The sequence below is a fragment of the Nycticebus coucang genome, chromosome 6, assembly GCF_027406575.1.
Source record: "Nycticebus coucang isolate mNycCou1 chromosome 6, mNycCou1.pri, whole genome shotgun sequence".
In the NCBI taxonomy this organism is placed as follows: domain Eukaryota; kingdom Metazoa; phylum Chordata; class Mammalia; order Primates; family Lorisidae; genus Nycticebus; species Nycticebus coucang.
In genome coordinates this window covers 35,104,468-35,127,716 of record NC_069785.1, presented here as the reverse complement: position 1 = coordinate 35,127,716, position 23,249 = coordinate 35,104,468, and the positions used below count along the sequence as shown (strand labels likewise).

At 38.1% G+C, this 23,249-nt stretch overlaps 1 protein-coding gene and 1 non-coding gene across 2 annotated transcripts in view; one reads left to right on the top strand and one right to left on the bottom strand.

The window, feature by feature from the left end:
- AVEN (apoptosis and caspase activation inhibitor) overlaps positions 1-23,249 on the bottom strand; it is a 147,965-nt gene that overhangs the window by 103,370 nt on the left and 21,346 nt on the right. Inside the window, exon 2 of the mRNA XM_053594082.1 lies at positions 12,998-13,175. Coding sequence (XP_053450057.1) covers positions 12,998-13,175 — 178 coding nt within the window. The remainder of the gene's footprint in view (positions 1-12,997; positions 13,176-23,249) is intronic.
- LOC128589534 (small nucleolar RNA U13) lies at positions 10,356-10,460 on the top strand. The gene has a single exon (XR_008381087.1). It is a non-coding gene; the product is annotated as a small nucleolar RNA U13 (small nucleolar RNA).

Sequence of the window (23,249 nt, the reverse complement as noted above, 5' to 3'; positions counted from 1 at the left end):
ATGCAGAGCTTATACAAATATTAGGTGTAAAAAAACAATTAACAACTCCACGCATAATTATAAGCCAAACCGAAGTCTCCTTATCTATGGTTATACAGTTGGCTTGATACAAGGGTGCATCAGAGAATTCTTAAAGGGTTTATTGTGTCTTGTGTACTGGTTCATTACAGCCACCGTATTTATTATTCAACAGTTGCTTAAAGAGCCTGACACCCTCCATCTTTCGGGGTAGAAGTATTAGTGAAATAACTCAAGAATCCATACCAACCAGAAAACATTACCAATTTTATAGATCCATTTTTGATGTCACACTGTTGTCACCATTAGAATATGTGGGCCTTGCTATTTACTGATTAGCAGTATCGCAATATAGCACTGAATAATGTGTTCTTTGGGGAGCAAAAGCCAGAGACAGTTTCTAGTTCAGTTATCAAATAAAAATCCTTGCTATTTACAGAACTTCTTGGAATAATAATCTAGATATGCCGTTTGGTGCATTATCTAAATCTATCAGGCTAGCATGTAACAGTGCTATTCTAACATTTAACCTTCTATCAACTGCCTATCTTCCCTCCATATGTGTGCCAAGGACAGTCTCCTCTACATGCAGTAATTTCTGGACAACTAGTGTAAAACTTATAGAAGACTTTTTCCTGCCTAGCAACATCCATAGCACTTTGATGATACCTGTTTTATAACAACTTACTAGCTTCCACTGAAAATCCATTTACATACTTGTCTATGAAACTCTGAATTCCTCATGGTTGAGGGTCTTAATAAAAATGAAGACCACATCTCATTTGTCTATTCCCGAAGTAAACCCAGGACTAGTTAATCAACAGATGTGAAAATGTATCCTAATACATTCTCAAGTACAAGCCCAAATAGGTAGAAGAATAGTGATCCTAAAACAGTGGTTCTCAACCTTCCTAACGCCTCTGCCCTTTAATACAGTTCCTGTGGGTTGCGACCCATAGGTTGAGAACCACTGTCCTAAAATGTACCTCAGTTTTACTTTACTGATAATGGGCAAATAGGTCAACTACAGAAAAGTCTCAATGTGGGGGCCTTTTGGAGCAGTTACACTAAAACAATAGCTGTGATGAGATCATATCTGTTAGGGATGGTATTTGACACTATGAGGGATGCAAATATAGGATAGCAAGTTTATCCTTCCTACTTGTTCTGTATTTACATGTGGAAATCACATTTGCCATACCAAATTATGATTAGAACTTCATTAATAGTCTAAAAGAATCTAAATTGGTCTTGCTATTAAAAATTGATTTCAGGGGAATTTAGATAAGCATTTTGCAAATGAAACTAAAGAGATACTGCAATCAGCTTCCTACTCAAAGACGAGGTTGGGGAAGTGACACATTTAAAGTCTCACAATTTATTCCATTCTATTCCCTCCCTGCCGCTCCCCCCCGTGAAAAATGAATGTATGCTAATTATCTAAGTCAAATCTCCTTCCTGAATTTGAGAGTCACAGCATCATCAGATCTGTTATCCATTATTTGTTAGGTCAACAACAGTAATCTCTTTCAAAGTAGAGACAAAGGCTAAATAAAGGCTATGCAGTACCTCAACCTCTAGGATAGAAATTAAAGTAAGCAGAGAGGCTCAGCGCCTGTAGCTCAAGCGGCTAAGGCGCCAGCCACATACACCAGAGCTGGCAGGTTCAAATCCAGCCCTGGCCTGCCAAACAACGACAACTACAACCAAAAAATGTCTGGGCGTTGTGACAGGTGCCTGTAGTCCCAGCTACTTGGGAGGCTGAGGCAAGCAAATCGCTTAAGCCCAGGAGTTAGAGGTTGCTGTGAGCTGTGATGCCATGGCACTCTACCCAGGGCAACAGCTTGAGACTCTGTCTCAAAAACAAATAAAGTAAGCAGAGAGTTGAAGTTGGCCTTCATCATCACTTTAGAGCCTATCAACATGTGCGCTAGGTTGCAGGCAGCTGCAGGCTAGAGATGCTTGGGATATGTGAAAAAATGTGTGCCTAAGTCCTCACAGAAATCTGTGGTTTTGTATCAGTGTGCACAACTCAAGATTTTGAGCTTTGACATTCCATCATTTTTCAGCAGTGTTACATTCTTTCAAACGTGATCTTAGATAAAATGTCAAGATACGAGGCATATAAAAGCAGATGTGCCCCACTTGGGTTGAGATAGAAGGCCCAGAGCCCGCAGGTCCCCTTCTCAACTCATCTCTCCTGGCCTCTCCCCTCCACACGCTTCTTGGATACCTAAGGTATATTTGTTGTAATTGTTCTGCCATCTAGAGGATTCACAAAGGCATCATTTTCCATTTTAATAAATGTTTTTGATTTCATATAGACATGGCCAAACGTTCTAATCTAAAATTCCTGGTATATGTCAAACAATAGTATTTTATTTGCCAAGAGGGCAAAGGTTGCAAGACAGGGCTGCTTAGACACGCAGAATGCTACTCAATTATTCTGTTGCCTAAACAATGATCAGGCAGACAAAACCTAGCATTCAAATAAATTACAAGTTGATAAAAGAGGACTAAACATCTATAATTTGGATTGGAATATGCCAGAAGTAACTAAAATTAACTAAATCTCAGAAAATTATATCATTTGTAATCAAGAAGGCATAGAAGTGAAACAGTGAGAATGCATCATAATACACTCAGAATTCAGCATGAAAAATCAACAGAATTCAATTGTTGGAAACACCAACAGGCCCCTTCTAAGATATTTTTCTACCTAATAACATTGTGCAAAACATCTGAGTTATCTTTAGTTGTTTCCAGGTTTGTAGACTCTGAAATTTACTTGACTTTTTTGAGAGTGACATAGGGTTCAAGTAAGTATTTAAAATTGAGCCTCCATACATAACTTAATATTCTATTTAGCAGGATATAGTAGATAAAAGCAACTTTAAAAAAGAGAAAGTATCGGGCAGCGCCTGGGGCTCAACAGAGTAGAAGGCTGGCCCCATACGCCAGAGGTGGTGGGTTTAAACCCAGCCCCTGCCAAAAACTGCAAAAAAAAAAAAAAGAGGAAGTATGATCTTCCATCTAAAACAGCCCTGTTTTTAATACAGTAGAACCTCTTAAGATGACCACTTAAGGCACTATAATAAATTGTTCAACCTACAGAGGTGTTCGACATAAGAAACACCTTATGTCTTCTACAAATATTTTAAATAAATGTAAATATTTAGCTGGCCCAGGCCAGGTTCAAACCTTCCAGCCTTGGTGTATGTGGCTGGCGTCGTAACCACTGTGCTGTGGGCACCGAGCCAAGGCTGGACTTCTTACATGAGCCAGGGGAGCTTGCCTTCAACACAGCAATTGAGAATGAGCTCTAATATGTAGCACACACACCTTAAGATATACTGTTTCCCATATATTGGTACCACAGAAGGATCATCTGATTATCATTCAACAAATACCTAAGTGGAAACACATTCAAACGAACCCTCCCCTCCTCATCACCACACCCTACTCTCCTTCACCTTTATTCACAAGTCCCTGAAAACTGCCCATCACAACAAATTCCAATTTTAAACATTCACATTCTCCCTTGTCATGAGGCTGTGACAATGTATTTAGATCCAAGCTGCTATGTCCCAGCCCTGTGACCATGCTGAGCACTTTCTCCTTCAAGGACAAAGCTGAAAGAAAGGATGGTTCGTGCATATTATCCTTTTCATTACAGACCTAGGTCTATGTCTGTGAAATCTTAAACCTTGAAATTCTTTGACTTTTCTGTAAGTGGAGAATCAAAGATTCTTTGTTATACTCTAGTTTCCAATAATATGATTTTGGGCCAAGTTTAGTCCTCTCTGTTAAGAAGGAGCAGGTTTAAATTAGAAAAGACTGTTTCAAAATCCACTATTCCTTGAAAACTACCAAAAAACTCAGAAATCTGAGTCCAGAAAAATTTAGAGATCCAAGCAGATGAAGGAAGAAAATCTCTCCCTCCGCAAAACCAACACAGACGGGCCACTATGAACAAAGGGGCACTTACGTATCATTAACATTTCCCAGGCACCCTCTGACCTCTGAACCTGCTGTAGCACCAGACTGTGGCAGATCTGCTCTAGACACAGGCAGTCTCCCGAGGGAGAAAAACAAGGAAAGTAAGCACATTTCTAAAGTGGAAATAAAAACAGCAAAGAAATATTGTAAAAATTGGTCCCTAAACAGACTGAGAAAACCGGAAATCAACCTTAGTTTTTCCCTTTCCCATGAGGCCTACATCCAGGAAACATTAGAAGCATATAAATCACAAACATAGAAACCAGAGCATAATATTCCCTTTTACCCCAAAACCTCAAGTCTACCAATAGCAAACATAAAAAATGGCTAGAGGAAAGAGAAGTTTGTCTGTGCCAGGCAAGAGTAAGGAGCATGGGGTAGCAGAATAAGACAAACCGAAAAACAGACAACAGACAGGACCTGCTGGCGTGTGTGAAACATCCAGTTTCATTTTCATCCTGTACCAACCTATTTAGGAAGGTCTGCATACTTCAGAATATCCCAAATTTTCACTCAGAAAAAAATCTTTTTGTTTTTAAACATATAACCCTCTATGTCCTCTCTGTACCAATCTGACCACAGTTTACCCCAAAAGACACAAGCACAAGACAGTCAGTTCATAAACTCCTCTCCAGAGAGAAAACTGGAATTCAAATAGTCTCTACTTCTATGATTTATGTGATTTAAAGACTGCACCGTCCATCAACCTAGAGAAAATACTGTGATCTGAGTAACTCTTCTCCAGAAAATATCTATGCAGCCTTGGGTTAAACCCCAACCCATATGAACTTCAGTTTTCCCATTTGAAAAATGAACATTTGGAGCAAATGATATTTAAGATTAGTTTCAGGATGCATATTCTATGATGTCCCTGAAGAATGAGGAAAAAAAAATTAACTCACTTTTTCACTATTATTTTAAAGGAAAAAAGGGATAAGGTTAAGAAGAGAGAAGATTTTTTTTTTTTTTTTATTGTTAGGGATTCATTGAGGGTACAAGAAACCAGGTTACACTGACTGCATTTGTTACATAAAGTCCGTTTTACAATCATGTCTTGCCCCCAAAAGGTGTGGCACACACCAAGACCCCACCCCCTCCCTCCTTCCCTCTGTCTGCTCTTCCTTTCCCCACCCCAGAAGGGAGAAGATTTAAGATACCTTATTTGAATCACTCCTGTTTTTTTAAATGATTCCATAGTAAACTAGGATGGCCCATAGCAACCGGCACAACAGAGACAAAGTACAAGGAAATCAAACGTGCAGATGAAGATAATATTACTTTAAAGTTATGTTAGCAGCAGCAAATTCTTATTTTTAGAAAATAAACTGTATAGATAACAGATGATGCGTACTCCCACAGAGATTAGATTTAATAATATCTTTTGTAACCAGCACACCTTTCAAAAATTATTGCATAATGAATATCTTAACTTAACAAGGCTTCACTGAGACAGCCTGCTCTGAAATGATGTCATTTTACCTGCGGCTTTACTTATTATGCAAGGCTGTTCTAGTACAGTCCTACACGCGAACACTCCAAATGTACTGCCTCCCAGGCAGCACTCCCTCTGATTTCTCCAGCTGGGAGCTGATGGCCACAGGTAATATGAGCACAAACTGGGGATATCAGAAATACATATATGGGTTTCGGGGTGGGGGAGAGGTGCTCTGAGAGCAGGCAAGGCATAAATGAGTATGTAAATTAAGCTGTGAGCATTACAATAGGTAGTCAGGGGCCTAAAGAGGAAAAAAGGGGGAGTGAAGTGACACAAAGAAAAGACAAGCAAGGTCTAAAGACAAACTTGCTCCACAACCCACTGAGTGTTATCTGTACACAGAGAGCTCAAAGTTATTTCTTGCTCTAATTAGAAGAATAGGCAAGGACCTTAACTAAATCCCAAGTCCACGTATGCCATATGAAATAAATCATCAAAAAGGGTGTGACAATTACAAACTTGCACTACCATTCTGACTTCAAAATATAAGGGAAAATATAGCTCTCATAGTTAAACCTAGCATACCCTAAACACAGTATCACTAGGGTCTCTAATCAAAACTTGAAAAAGAGGGTGGTGCCTGTGGCTCAAGGAGTAGGGCACTGGTCCCACATGCCGGAGGTGGCGGGTTCAAACCCAGCCCCGGCCAAAAAAAAAAAAAAAAAAAACTTGAAAAAGATTAACCTAAGATTCAGAAACACTTTGTAAAATGGAAATCATCAAGTTGAAAAACATGCCATGGTCTACTGAAGTCACTCCCAGTTTATGTATGAATATGCAATCACAACTTTTCCAAGACTCTTTTACATCTTGGCACCAACGCTTCTTAATTTTCTCTCAGAATTGTGGGGAGAAAATAATCTGAATAAGAAACCCAAGAAGAATGTGAAAAATATTAATAGTGATGCCTTATCAATTTTCCTAAAAAAATGTGAAGCAAATGAATTTCATTTCACTTTTGGCATACACAACTTATAACAAATAATTATCTTTTTGGCTTGAGTTAGTAATTATCAGGAGTCAAGAAAAACTCAAATCTACGTTAGAGCTCCTGCATATACCTCCAGCCAAAACACAGCTTCCTAACCAATCTCTTCTCTCAAGCTGGACACCAAGTCAAACAGTACAGCTTCTTTTTGTAGAAACAAAAGAATGTATATCTTAGATAGTGATGTATGATATATGTAGTTTTTTCTTAGTTTCTTTTTTGTTGTTGTTTTGGTTTTTTTTGAGACAGAGTCATCCTGGGTAGAGTGCCATGGCGTCACAGCTCACAGCAACCTCAAACTCTTGGGGTCAACTGATGCTCTTGCCTCAGCCTCCCAAGTAGCTGGGACTACAGGCACCTGCCACAACACCCAGCTATTTTTGTGGTTGCAATTGCCATACAGCTTCGGTGTATGTGGTTGACCCTACTCACTGAGCTACAGGTACCGAGCCTTTTCTTAGTTTTTGATAAACTATTAACAATATATATTTTAATTACTACCAAGTGTGAAAAATAACCACCTTTGAAGACAGCTATACTAGTTTGAATTGTAATTCTGCTACCTATTAAATATATAGATTCTGTACAAATTGTTTAATTTTACTTCTAAGGCTTAGTTACAACATGTCTAAAATAGACATGATGAAATCTATACTATTAGGTTAAAGTTAGGACTTAATGAAATAGAAAAAGAGCCTAAGTAACACATAATTATGCAGAGCCTACACTTGGTATGGGTGTTCAGGAAATGGCAGCAATGATGGTTCCCATCAGTTTGTTAGCTTAATGTCACTTGCTGTCACAGGGTCACCAGTGTCCACAAGGCTCTATTGATACACACACACCTTACCTATTTATTCTAAGCCTAACCCTTCTGAGAACACTGGATGTATTCACTTAACACACTTGCATAAAACATTACAAAACTATTATAAAAGGAAAAGCCAGGAGAACAGAATTATAGGGTTGAAAAAACTCCTGGATAAATCACATTGCCTAACTCTATGCAGCAGGATGGTCGCTTGTCGGACCTATGTCAGTTAAATGAGATCAAATCCATTTAGAAAGATTTTCAGTCAAGATAGTTCCCCAACTCTCCCTTAGATGTCCAGTTAACTCCCATGCTCGAAATGCACACAAATAGCTAATCCAAATCCTCTGGGTGGATTACCTGAGCTCAGAGGTTAGAGACCATCCTGAGCTGGAGTGAGCCAGAATAAGACCCCATTTCTACCAAAAAAAAAAAAGCCAGGCATTGTGACAGGTGCCTGTAGTCCCAGCTACTTGGGAGGCTAAGGGCAAGAGAATCACCAAAGGAAGAAAAGAAAAAAAAACAAAACTTCAAACTAAGACAATTGAAAGCCAGTTGAAAGCAAAATTTTTAAAAAAATAATAATAATTTCCTTGATTTTTCACTTTGCCATTTAAATATACATCCCTGAATAACACAGTGTTTTTTCCTGTGCTTAAACTTTGTAAATAAAATCATACTGACATGTTCTCTGGTGAACAGTGTTTCTTTTACTCCACGCTATGTCTGAGAGATTCATGTTCTTACTTGTGTATTCGTTCCACATTTGACTGGACATCTAAGTTGTTTCCATTTGAGGCTCTTCTCAATAATGCAGCTATGAACATTCATGCAGACATGCTACAATTTCTCTAGAAAAAGTATCCTCCAGGAGTGGAAGTGCTGGATCTTCAACTTTATTAGAAAATATCAAATTAACTTATAAAGTGAATAGACCAACATATACAAACACTGACTCTGTGTGAGTCAGAAATTCACCTTTTAATTGCCAGTTGTCAAAAATACACCATTACAATGGAAATTCGACTTGTAGAATACAAGTTAAGCTAGGTGTACTCTTAGCAAAGAGTCTATCTTCAAAACAGCGTTTGAGAATTGGACCAGAGAAATATGAACAACCCAGCTAATTTTGGAAGAGAAACTAATGTACAGTTAGCCCTCCATATCAGTAGATTGACCCAACCTTGGAATACAACAATAAAAATAGTACAAATAAAAATAATACTTTATAACAACTATTCACATAGCATTTACAATGTATTAATATTAGATATTATAAGTAAGCTAGAAAGTATACATGGGAAAATGTGCATAGGTTATATGCAAATACCAAGCCATTTCAGAGACTTGACTCCCGATTTTGTTATCCACCGGGTACTAGAACCAATCCCACATGGATACCAAGAGACATCTCAGTTAATGGCAACTCCCTTCTTCTGGCTATTCAGACCAAAAACCTGGCATCATCCTTATAAATCTTTTTTTTTTTTTTTTTTTTGTGGAGACAGAGTCTCACCTCATGGCCCTCGGTAGAGTGCCGTGGCATCACACAGCTCACAGCAACCTCTAACTTCCGGGCTTAAGTGATTCTCTTGCCTCAGCCTCCCGAGTAGCTGGGTGCCTGCCACAATGCCCAGCTATTTTTTTTGGTTGCAGTTCAGCCGGGGCCGGGTTTGAACCCACCACCCTCGGTATATGGGGCTGGCGCCCTACCGACTGAGCCACAGGCCCCCCTTATAAATCTTTTTATCTCATATCCCACATTCATGAGTCCTCTCCTGTCTTCCTTCAACACAGAGCCAGAACCTGACCATGCCTCACTACCTCCACTGCTCACCCTGGCCCCAGCCACCATTATTGCTCACCCTGGTATAGCAGCCTCCTAACTAGTTTACGTGCTTCCCACCTTCAGTTCACCCCAACAGAGTGGGTGACCCTGTCAACACATGAGTTAGCTGTATCTCACTCTTCTCCTCTCACTCAGTGGTTTCTCATCTCACTCGGAGGAACAGCCAACATCTTTACAATGGTCTACAAGTCTCCTTGTGACCTGCCCACATAATGCCTTTCTAGCCTCTTTGCCTACTTGTTCACTTTGCGTCTGCCACACTCCTCTTCCTTGCTATTCCCTATTCTTTTATCTTAAAGCCTTTGAGTTTGCTGTTCCCTTTACCTGGAACACTTTTCCCGCAGATATCATCAATGCCTGTTCCCTCACCTTCCCCAGATCTTTAGCCCAATGTCATCTCAGTAAGACCTTCTCTGGTCACTTTTTTTTTTTTTCTGGCTACTCATTCCAAAATTGTAACAGCCCTTCCCTGCTTTGTTTCTCTCCTAAGCAATGATCACCATTTAACATTTTATCAACTTCATGAGGCAGATGTTTATATTTGTTCTGTTCCTACTGTATACCTAGCCTCTAAAACACTATCAGGAGACAGTGAGCACTTAAATATCTGTGGAATGAACCACAACTAGATACCATTTGATCAACTGGTTGCAATGAAAAAGTCAAACAGTACTACGGTTTGGGCAGGGATGGGATGCTAGGAACTCTATCCAGCTCATCTCTACTTTGGAAGGCAATTTGGCAATATCTAAAAAAGTTTATGGGGCAGTGCCTGTGGCTCAAGGAGTAGGGCGCTGGCCCCATATACTGGAGGTGGTGGGTTCAAACCCAGCCCTGGCCAAAAAACTGCAAATAAATAAATAAATAAATAAATAAATAAAAATAAAAAAGTTTATGACATGCACACCTAAAGAAACAGTAATATTTTTTCTGGTTTGTGTATTAATTTATATAAAGAAGGACAGTATACTAAAAATCAGAATTATTTTAAGAGTTGTGATCAGCTTATCCAAAGGATACTCTGGATATTTTATGATCAGAGAATGAACTCAACACGTATAAAGAAAGGATGGCAGCTTTTTCCAGGCTTATGCTATGGTGAAAAGAAGTCCATACATCAGCAGAGTAGAGAAGAAACATAAGCACATATCAAAAAACATGACAATTGCAATCTCCCAAAATAAACTAATCACAGATCCTTGTGCAGTTCATAAGCACGATGACTGGGTGTTCGTAAGCATGCATGAGATGTGCCTCCCCTCAAACCTTGTTACAACGTCCACATGTTACCCGTCTAATGTGAAAAAGGGAAAAAGACAAACAATCGCAGATAAAGAAGCCACTCGAGAAAAAATCATTAAGCAAAGATAGACTACAAGAAAATATACATGAGAGACCCAAACCACGCCAGGTTTTAAATTAAAAATAAAATTCTAAAATAACCATGCCTGCTGGGTTAAACTAGAATTTTTAACGGCTTCGAACACACACCATCTTTTATTGCTAGATCCTGTCCTAATAATTGACCACATAATTGATTGAATTAAATGCGGAAGTAGTCCAAGGGTTAACTTTACTGCATTACTTTCTTTTTTTTTTTTTTGTAGAGACAAAGAGTCTCACTTTATGGCCCTCAGTAGAGTGCCGTGGCATCACACAGCTCACAGCAACCTCCAACTCCTGGGCTTAAGCGATTCTCTTGCCTCAGCCTCCCGAGCAGCTGGGACTACAGGCGCCCGCCACAACGCCCAGCTATTTTTTTTTTTTTTTTTTTGGTTGCAGTTCAGCCGGGGCCGGGTTTGAACCCGCCATCCTCGGTATATGGGGCCGGAGCCTTACCAACTGAGCCACAGGCGCTGCCCCTCACTGCATTACTTTGATTTTCACCTCCTAGATTTTTTAGCAGAACAACTGATAAGAATTAAAACTAACCAGCCCACAGTTTTGCCTTCATTCCCTTTCTCCCATGAATAAAAGTGCTTATAAATCGATAATTGGCCAAAACATAGGTAACAAAAGGGAAGTAATCATTTGACTGGCAAAATTATTTAGGGTTATCAGTCCTTAAACAATGAGCTGAGTGCCATCTGCAAACCTCTGTCTAAAAGGGTTATGCTCTATGCTTCACGTACTATAGCAACACCACCCTGAATCTTATGCTTCTGACTCACAACTTAACATGCTCTCTCTCTACTTCTTTCCTACTCAGAAAAGTTTACTGTAATAAGTTGAAAAAAGATGCTTCACTTTGTGATTCTTAGTCTGGGGTAGGTATTCAAAAATACAAGCAGTTGAAAAAGAAGAAAAGTAGAGTTAAACAGAAACAAAAGTTGTGGGGAAAAGAGAATTCAAAACAGTCTGAAAACGTTATTTTTGTTTTATGTCTCTGTTCTTTGCATCTCCATCCTTTAAATCTTTTTAACTTGGCACTAGTGTCTTTCATTAAAGCAACTGTAGATTCACATACAGTTGTCAGGAATAATACAGAAAGATCTCTTGTATACTTTGCCCAGTCTCCTCCAATAACATTTTGCACAACTAGTTTACGTGCTTAACCTTAGTAATCTTTATGGTAAAATATCTTAACCTTAGTAATCTTTATGGTAAAATAAAACAACAAAAACTAATACGCAGGTATCACAACCAAGGACAATGACATACTGACATTGATACAATCCACCAACCTGACTCAGATTCATTCAGATTTGTTTGTGTGCACATGCGTGTTTATTAAGTTCTACACGATTTTATCACTCATGTAGGTTCATGTATCCACCACCAGTCAAAATACCAGACAGTTTTAGCACCCTAGGATACTTTGTGTTTCACTTTTATAAGCACACCCCCCTTCCACCATCTCATCCCTAATCCCTGGCACCCATTAATCTATCCTCCACTTATCCTTTAAATTGTCACACTATCTCCTACTAGAGAGTAGCCATAGGTACACCCAGCCCTCCATTGCTTCCTCTTATTGCTCTTCACCTTCACATCATAGAAGGTGGAGGCAATCTTAGGTTAACAGCTGGTCACAGAAGGAATGGGTTTTCACCTTCCTGACACAGAAGACTGTCCAAAACCAAAACAACAAAGTTTTGATGTTCAGGTGCATACGGCTCTAATATGTGCCTATCTACTAATACACATATTCCTGGCTATTTAAAAAGAAGGAAAAAGAGAACACATATAGCAGAAAATTTATAATGCTTCCCATAGACATAAGTACTGTTTCCTTCAAAATCAAAAATATTTGTTTCTCAGACAACCAAATTTAGAGCAGCATGGTCAGGATTTTCCCCTTACATAAAGCCTTTTCTCTATCCCAGGGACTACAGTCATTCCACATCAGTACACGGAAACCCTGACTACCACTTAAACATCTTGATTTTCCCTTGCAAACCACTGGAAACACTGTCCTTCACTTGAATTTAAAATCTAAAAAACAAAGAAGTGGGGCACAGTGGCTCACACCTGTAATCCTAGCACTCTGAGAGACCCCGGCAAGTGGACTGCTTGAGCTCAGGAGTTCTAGACCAGCCTGAGCAAGAGCAAGACCCCATCTCTATTAAAAATGTAAAAGCTACCCTAGCATGGTGGTGGGAGCCTGTAGTCCCAGCCACTTGGGAGGCTGAGACAAGGGGATCACTTGAGCTCAAGAATTTGAAGTTGCTGTGAGGCCATAGCACTCTGCACAGTGCAACAGAGACTGTACCAAATAAGTAAATAAACAAGCAAAGGATAAATTGCTAGTAATAAAAATGCAATGTAAAAAGTAACATAAGTAAAATGCCTATGCAACCTTCCAAGCAGGAAGTGTGCATGCAGTTGGAATCATACCTGCTGAGCTGAGGAGGACACTGAAATCTGTTCCCCTCTGTGATCCTCTGCTTTCGTTATTGTCCTCTTTTTCAACATCTTGGTATCGATCCCAGTTAGAGACAATCTTTCTTTTAGAATAATTTCCTTGCTCATCACTCTCTTCTCCATAGGTCTCTGCATCACTGTCATCCTCAACCTGCAATCGTTAGTGACAAATCAATATGCAGACAGTGGAAATCTTAACCTTAGTAACCTTTATGGTAAAATAAAACAAAAAATAATACACAGGTATCACAATAAAGAGCAAATTTATAGACTAAGCCATCTGAGGATATTAAATAATGTTTCAAGAGAACCCCATTACCTATCAGGGTAAACGTTTTAGTGATCACTGAAAAGGAAATCTGAGAAGTTGTTGCCTAAACTTTGTGTGATAGATATCTCTAAAATCTATCCCTGCGTATCCTATTTCAGTAGTTGTTTCATCTAGTTGAAATGATCAAGGTTGGAAATCAACTCTCCCTTCTAATTTATAGATTTTACAAATACACTCCATAAGCTTCCTACGGGAACCCTGCTCAGGTGCAGTCTAGAGAACAGTCTCCAGTTTTGGGCACTAAGAGGTTTAGGAGAGTGTGCAGAAAGATACACAATGTGGAAAATTCTAGAAAATAAAAGGCCCAGTTTTTTTTCAACAAGGAAAAAAACATGGTGGGAGGTGAGAAACATATACAACAAAAGAGTTTACCGTACATAAGACCAGTTGCATTAATAATCTAGGGCACTCATTTGGACACTGATTTCAATAACCTTACCAGGAGAAATAGAAATAATCACAATGAGACAAGTGGGGAAAAGTGAACAATGACTGAATATTTGACTACAGTAAGGAAATATCATTAATTTTATTAGTTTGGTACTGTGACTTTTTAAATGCTCTTATATTTTAAAAATAAATATTGAACTATTTATGGATGAAAAGCTAGAACGTGTGGGATTTGCTTCAAAATAGTGATGGTAAGGGATGGTATATAGAAAAGAAACCAACTGTGCATAACTGGGAAGTGCTAAAGCCAGATGATGACAGGTACATAGAATTCATTATATTATTACCACAGGTACCTTACTTTTGCATGTATTTAAATTTTTTCACAATAAAATATTAATTTTTTAAAATGAGAGATGCATGTAGAATCTAGAGAAAGAAGTATCCCAAAGATTATAAGAAAAAAACTTTATAAGAAAAAAATTAGTAAAATGTATTAAAACAACCCAATTGTACAGGATGATTTAGAATGGACTCTTTTTAAAAATATGCTGTTATTAACACAGAACCAGGACATGTGCATTGAAGAAAATTAGGAGGAAAAGATAAGCAAAACCTAAAATAAATTTTAAAAACCCATTCTCATAACCCAGAAAGTACCATTGATACTTTAGCACACATATCTCCACATCTTTTTCTATGTATATACTTATATTTCCATTTTTTCTTTGGTTTTTTTGGTAACCAGATCTTTTAACATCAATATCTCTACTTCTCTATTTCAACAAATTTCATGTAACACCCTAACTATTTCCAAATTTTCCTAATCCTCAAAATTTCCTATACAACTGGTTTTTTCAGACTAGTATCCAGTTCAGGACCATGCATTATATCTGATTATTGTCCCCTAAGTCTCTTTGAATCTAGCACAATCATTATACTTATGACACTAACTTATTGACAATGTCAAGCCAGGCAGAATGCATAAGAACCCGATCTGCTGTGTGGCTGCTTCCTTGTGGTATTATTTATAGATTTTTTTTTTTTTATCTCCAACGTTACCTACAAACTAATCTAAAAAAAATCTAAATGCTCAATGATGTCAAGTTAAATATTTTTGAGCTAAAATACATCATCATAGGTGGTGCTCTGACCTTATGTCACATCACATGACAGATAAGTGGCTGAGCAACTGTAAGTGATATAATGCTAAAATAAGCCAAAAAGTTTGGGTGATGAAGTCTGATCCACTCACTGGACATTCAGGAAGTGTATCCCCTGTTTGTCCAGAAATTGTCTGTGTGGTATTATTTTGGTCCACTGGAAATTTCTATTAATAGTTCCCCAACCGTTTACCTAACAAATTTAACACTAGTCAATAACCTTTCCTGAAAAAAATTTCATACACTTGCATGAAATGATAGACTGGCCTTTCAAAATCATTTTCAGCCCTCAGGTATCATGATAAGCCTTCTTATCAAAACAAAAAGATGGCAACGGCAATCTCCATCACAACCTAGGGACAGAAAAGACTGCCTGAAACCCACAGGGGTCTTGCCAGTCCTGCAAGTTTCTCAGAACCAAAAGATACTAGCAGATTAAAGAATGCAATAGAATGACATCTGCTATACAAATAATAGAAGCCAGGGAACATTCTGAAGAATATAGCCTTGTCACTGATGAGAATTTGGAGAACTAGGGCTGAAAATAGCACCAGGTTTTAGTCTGGGAAAATCCAATATTCTTTTGTTGGCCTGCTGGGTAAAGAGAGTTCAGAGAGGCTTCTCCAGCTAGTACATAACACATGGCAAAAATGGAAACCTGGGCAAAATAATTATCTTAACCTGAAAAAGGATTATGGTCTGAAACATCTAAGGAACTATTAATGCAAGGAACCAAGCACTGAAATGGAAAGCAGGAGACCTAGAGAGAATTAATGGCCCCACCATTGCCATCACTGAATATTTACCAAGTGTCTATAAAAGGCTGGGCCTCATGTAGATGGATTGCTCACTAATCCCCACATTACAACAACCACTGAACTAGGATCTTATTACCCCTACCCAAGTGTAGAGAAAAGTTGTCATTAGCCTCCACTCACAAGAGAGCAGTAAGAAGTATTAAAAAAAAAAAAAAACAAAGGTTTAGAAGACATTTGATGTAACTTAGAGAAAGATTTAAAGTCCTTCAGATTCTACAGATTTAAAAAGTCTACAGATTTCATATTTAGTTCATTATGCAAAATTATGCAAACCTTCAATACAGTAATATTAATAAGAAAACACTGAAGAAAGCAATGTGAAAACTATAAAAATAAAAGCTTCATTTTAATGTTAACATCACTACAAAATTAGTGATGAAGTAAGAGGAATCCAATTAGGTTAATAAGTTAAAGACCTATGATGTAATCAAGTTACTGCTGATCTATTATCCAATGGCATACACACACACAAAAAAAACCTATTTAAAACAAATGAGATGCCCAACTGGAAAGAGTAGCTTGAAGTTTTGCAGTTCTTCCAAAAGGCAAGGGTCAATATGACTTCATCTACCTTGCAGAATGGACATGAGGAAAAACCATTCCATGGATGACTACCCAAAGTTGACAGCAACCGGGAACTCTGCAGAAAGGAAAGCTAGGGCAAGAAATATGGAACTAAGCAGCTATACACATTCATTTGCATATGTGATCAGTTCTGTGAAACTAAGTCAAACTCTCAGTTTTCCTCGCACAGTAAAAATATAACATGTTTTTACCCATGTTCCAGGTAATAAAAGAATACTCTAAAACTCTACTGAAGAAAGCCCTGTATCACCATGAGGAACTATAGCCTGCATTCAAATAACTAGTAAATGAGATTCAAACCCATTAAATCTTAAAATGTCACTATAATCCATAATTACAACCTCTTTCCTTATCAAACTACTAGCATAGGTGGCAGAGTGCAGAATTTTTCTGTGTTACTTCTTCATAATTCACCTCAAGTAATAGCAGTAAAATCATTAGATATTCAAGAAAAGAAAACAGCAAAGAGTAAAGACTAAATACTCAACTTCCCAATACAGGGACAGACAGGAGAACTCTTTCATTCTCAAAGCAGAGAGCTGAGCTGACAACCCTTACATACACATATACACACACACTCGCACGGCATGCTAGAAAATAATTCAGGCAAATTCTTGCCACTTTCTAATAAGGCTTGCTTTTTCTCTAGTGTCTAATGTGTTCCTCACTTCCATCTGAGACCTATTGAGAATCACATTTAAATCACATTTAACATTTCTATTAATAGTCTCTTCAAGGCAATCTAGGATTCTTCTGGCACATGCCTCAAAATTCTTCCAGCCTCTACCCATTACATAATTCCAACCCTTGTCCATATTTTAGGTAATTGTTACAGCAGCACCCCACTTCCTGATACCAAAATCTAAATTAGGTTCCTAGGGCTACCATAACAAAGTATCACAAATTAGGTGGCTCAAAATAATGAGAGAGGAATTTTTTTCTCTCACAGTTCTGAAGTCTAGAAGTCTGAAATGCAGGTGTTGGCAGGGTTGGTTCCTTCTAAAGCAGCAGTTCTCAACCTGTGGGTCGCAATCCCTTTGTAACAATGAAAATACATCGCAGCTTTAGGAAGGTTGAGAACCACTGCTCTAGAGGAAGAATCTCTTCCATGACTCTCCTGGCAGTCCTTTGCATTCCTTGCCTGTAAACACATCACTCCAATCTCCACCTCTGTTTTCCAATGGCATTCATTCTCTCCCTCTGTCCCTGTCTGTCGTGTGTCTCCTCCTCTTCTAATAAGGACACCAGTCATATTGGCTGAAATAATGGCTGAAAACCTCTCAAAGTTGATGAAAACCTTTAAACATCCAAAAACCTCAACAAACTCTTGAGTAATATACATGCAAATAGGTCCATGGATACATAATAATAATACTGCTGAAAGCCAAAAACCAGAAGAAAGTCTTGAAAACATCAACAGAAAACAAGTCATTGCAAGACAATCCAAACACAATTAATGACTGACTTCTCATAAAAAACAACAGACCCAGAAGGCAACAGTACAATCTACTGAAATTGCTTATAGGAAAACCCCCACCCCCGAAACTGTCAACTAAGAATCTTATATACAGAAAAGCTATCTTTTAAAAATGAGGGTGAAATAAAGACATTCCTAGGTAAACAAAAACTAAGAGAATCTGTTTAATAGACCCACCTTACAAGATACACAAATATAAGTTCTTCAGGCTGAAAATGTGATCCTGAAAACCAATTCAAATCCACATTAAAAAAAAAGAAGAAGAAGAGCAGCAGGAAAGGTAATTATATAACAGACAGTATAGCAGCAGATTTCTTTTCCTCTCTTTTGTTAACTGATTTTAAAAGTAATTGTGGGGTGGCAACTGTAGCTCAAGCAGCTAAGGTGCCAGCCACATACACCAGAGCTAGTGGGTTTGAATCGGGCCCAGGCCTGCCAAACAATGACAACTACAACCAAAAAATAGCCGGGCACTGTGGTGGGCGCCTGTAGTCCCAGCTACTTGGGAAGCTGAGGCAAGAGAATTGCTTAAGCCCAGAAGTTAGAGGTTGCTGTGAGCTGTGACGCCATAGCACTCTACCCAGGGCGACAGCTTAAGGCTCTGTCTCAAAAAAACAAAAAAAGTAATTGTGTAAAATAATAGGTGTATAAATATATTGCTAACTCTTCAAGTCTTCAACATGTAGAAATATATTTGCCAATAACAGCACAAAGGAGGTGGGTGGAAACTCAAATACATAGGACCAAATAAAGAAAACTAGATATAGTAAACAAGAAGCCTCATAAAGCAAAACGTATAAATAAATACTTTCCTTTCTCCTCTCATATTCTTTAAAAAATAAAATTATATAAGGTAGTAATTATCACAATATATTTTTGCTTTTATAACATATAGATGTAATAAGGGGGAAAGGGTAATAGAGCTACTGTATCTCATTGTAATTAACAGTATAAATCTGAAGCAGATTTTGATAAATCAAAATGTAAATGGTAAGCTTAGTGCAACCACTACGGAAATAATTCAAAAAAAATGATTAAAGAAATTAAAACATTACATTAAAAATATTCACTTACGGCCGTGCCTGTGGCTCAAAGGAGTAGGGCGCCAGCCCCATATGCCAGAGGTGGTGGGTTCAAACCCAGCCCTAGCCAAAAACTGCAAAAAAATAAAAAATAAAAAAATTTCACTTAGTCCAGTCACAGTGGTTCATACCTGTAATCCCAGCACTTTGGGAAGCTGAGGCAGGAGAATTGCTTGAGCCCAAGAGTTTGAGATCACCCTAAACAATATAAGACCCTGTCTACAAAAAAATAGAATAATTTGCTGGTGGCACCTGTAGCTCAGTGAGTAGGGCACTGGTCGCATACACCGAGGCTGGCAGGTTCAAGCCCAGCCTGGGCCTGCTGAACAACAATGACAACTGCAACCAAAAAATAGCCCAGTGTTGCAGCAGGCGCCTATAGTCCCAGCTACCTAGAAGGCTGAGGCAAGATAACTGCTTAAGCCCAAGAGTTTGAGGTTGCTGTGAGCTGTGACACCATAGCACTCTACCAAGGATGACATGTGAGACTCTGCCTCAAATAACAAAAATAAATAAATAAAAATAGATAGAATAATTTGCTGGGCATGGTGGTAGGCATCTGTAGTCCCAACTACTCAGAAGGCTAAGGCAGGAGGATCACTTGAGCTCAGGAGTTTGAGGTTACAGTGAGCAAGGATGATGCCACTACCCACCAGCCTGGACAAAAGTCAGATCTTGTCTCAAAAAAAAAAAAAAATTCACTTTGTATAAAAAGAAAGTAGTAAAGGAGGAATTGAATAATAAAATACCCATCAGACATATAAGAAACACAAAGTGAAATAACTATCCAATATGTCAATAACATTGAATGTGAACAGAATTCAACCAAAAGGCAGAGACTGGCAGGATGGCTTTAAAAAAATAATAATATCCAATTGTATGCTATCTACAGGAGATATACTTTAGCTTCAAAGACAAAAGTAACATACACCTGCGGTGCATCTTACAAGGGTATGTGTGAAACTTAGTAAATGTAGAATATAATTGTCTTAATACAATAACTAAGAAAATGCCAGGAAGGCTATGTTAACCAGTGTGATGTGTCAAACTGTTTATAAAACCAGTGTATGGTGCCCCATGATCGCATTAATGTACACGGCTATGATTTAATATTAATAAAAAAGATAAAAAAGATAAAAGTAACAGTAAAATAAATGGATGGAAAAAAGACATTCTATGTAAATATTAACCAAAAGAGCTACAGTGACTATACAAATATCAGACAAAACAGAATTTAAGACAAAAATTGTTTTAAGAGACAAAGAAGGCTGTTTTATAATAATAAAATGGTCAATCAGAAAGATATAACAATTATGAACATATAACGTAAGTTCCTAGCAACAGAGTTCCACAGTATATGAAGCAAAACCTAACAGAATTGAAGGGAAATAGGTAGTTCACCAATAATACTTGGAGACTTCAACACTCCAACTATGGATAGAACAACTAGACAAAAAGAGCCATATGCACAACAAAACCAATAAAAAGATTTACATACTGACACTTTCCTCCTACTTAACAATACCGTAAACAATAATTCATGATTATTTATAATCTGTTTAATTAAAATGGCTCTCCTATGACCAATATTTGAATGAATAATGGGCAATGTTATTCATTAAATATCTTCTTACCTTTTTTCAAAACAGCAGGAGTCAGCCAAGACACTAAAGATCATAACAAAGAACCCTCAGATAAGCCAATAAAATTTGGGAAGTTACCAGTAATATATAGGAACTAGATAATCGATCCTATTCAAAACCTTTTATGTTAAGAACCTAACTTTTAAAGGCCCTTAATTCTACTTCTGGAATAAAGGAGTATAGAAAAGTCTTCCTTTCTTTGAACCTAAAAGGATATTGAAAACATTCACACATTTTTCAACAACCTCTCATGTTCCACACAAAACATAAATTATATCACAGAAGGGGAAAAGTGGGATAGAAGGAAGTGAAGGAAAACACATTTGAAAAACCCCTTCAACAGAAAGTCACCAAAAATTAATAGCAGTGTTAAAGTAATGATGTCAAGTATATTCAACAAACATTACAATGTGTATAATTGGAAAATATTAACTCAGCCTACTTCAAATTTTTTAATATACTATCAACCTTTATAATACATCACTGCGTCATAGTCTAATTGCCAACATTTATATCTGAAACCCTATTAAGGTCATTTTTATCTTACATGATCAATTGGACCATAAGCAGCAACTTATGCTGCTTAACTTTTTTCATTATTAAAAAAATTATCTTTTTAATGATAGAAAAATTAATAATTGAAGATTTCAATGATAACTTTTAATCCTGGAATAGGATGCAGGCAAAAAATAATTTTATTATTTCAAGAAGTTAAATTTCAATAAAAGACTGAACAAGGGGACACGGATACATTTTGAAGGATTTTCCATCTGTCATGGTGCATTAGGTCATACATTAGAGTAGGACCATATTTGGAAAAATGAGTAAATGCAGTATATGGCATATATGTTAATTATTTATCAATCCAAAACAATATACATAATATTTGGGTTCCAAAATGCTGTGGCCATTGAAACATTAAGAATGGGAATAAAGGCTCGGCACCTGTAGGACAGTGGTTATGGCGCCAGCCACATACACGGAAGCTGGCAGGTTCAAACCCAGCTCAGGCTAGCTGAACAACAGTGACAACTGCAACAAAAAATGGCCAGGCATTGTGGTGGGCACCTGTAGTACCAGCTACTTGGGAGGCTAAGGCAAGAGAATAGCTTAAGCCTAAGAGTTTGAGGTTGCTGTGAGCTGTGGACACCACACTACTCTACAGAGGGTGACATAGTGAGACTCTGTCTCAAAAAAAAAAAAAAAAAAAAGATTGGGAATAAAATGATCCAAACTATATTCAAACACAACCATTGTTCTAGTAAGAGAACTATACACAGCGTCCTTCCTGTAATTAGTATGGAAAAAGAAGAGGGGAGGGAAGAGAAGAATCCCAGGACAGAGAAAACAGGAACCCAAACCTCAAAGCAGCTACTTGATACCTCACCAGCGTCTCACTCCATCCATCTCTTTCTTAACGTTCTTATATCTTTCTCACGTGTCATTTTGTTTTGGAGAGCTGGCTAAAAATGGGAGGTGCAGAACAGTAATTACCATCTGCTGGTAGCTCACACCAGGAATAGGCTATGGGATTTCTTTTTTTTTTTTTTTGTAGAGGCAGAGTCTCACTTTATGGCCCTCGGGTAGAGTGCCGTGGCCTCACACAGCTCACGGCAACCTCCAACTCCTGGGCTTAAGCGATTCTCTTGCTCAGCCTCCCGAGTAGCTGGGACTACAGGCGCCCGCCACAACGCCCGGCTATTTTTTGGTTGCAGTTTGGCCGGGGCCGGGTTTGAACCCACCACCCTCGGTATATGGGGCTGGCGCCCTACCGACTGAGCCACAGGTGCCACCCGGCTATGGGATTTCTTATTGTAAAGACCTTGAGAGTCCTATGCTTCAATGATTCCAGAATTAATTTGGGAAATTAGACTGGAGTAACTTTTATTGACCTAATTAGTGATTTTTTACCATATAGTACTTTATTTTGTAGAAATTCGTTTAGGTAGGGCGGCGCCTGTGGTTCAAGGAGTAGGGCACCGGTCCCATATGCCGGAGGTGGCAGGTTCAAACCCAGCCCCGGCCAAAAACCACAAAAAAAAAAAAGAAATTCGTTTAGGTAGTCCTTACAGAAAAGAGGAGAGAAATGCCAACATAATCAATTTTGTTCATGTGCTTTACAAATTGAGCTCCATATAAGCATTCAGGACTTTTTAAAAGGTTTAAAAACTAACCTGGGAGTCTCGACTCCCAGGCAAATTCCATGAATTAGATTAACATCAACAATTTTTCTAGTAAAGGCGGCACTAAACGAACCTGTAAAGGAGACAATTTGCTTCTTGGTGTGCCTTTGATCTAAGAAAAAAGATAGCTCTTTGCTTTGTCAATCTATTTAATCACAGACACAAAAAATAGAGACGCAACTAGAAGGCATCCTTTTGACTCTGTCTCAGTTGAATCTTCACCTCTCTGATGTACCAGTACAGGTCTGGTTTCCTTGGTTACTCAGATTCTAATGTCATCACCTTCTACTTTCTAAGAAAAAAAAAAATCACAGATCATTAAATGGATGTCATCCAGGTAACTTTAAGATACTCTGAAAACACCAAAGGACAAGAACTTAATTAACAAGTGCAGGATGACTGAACTAGAAGGAATTTACAAAGTCTTGGTCCAGCCTCTCCCCTCAAATCATTGTAGAACAGTTTACCCTATATCTGGGTTCTATGAATACTTTTAACCTTCAATCAAATCAACAGTATTTCTTCTTCATAAGCACAAATTTCTAATTTCTTA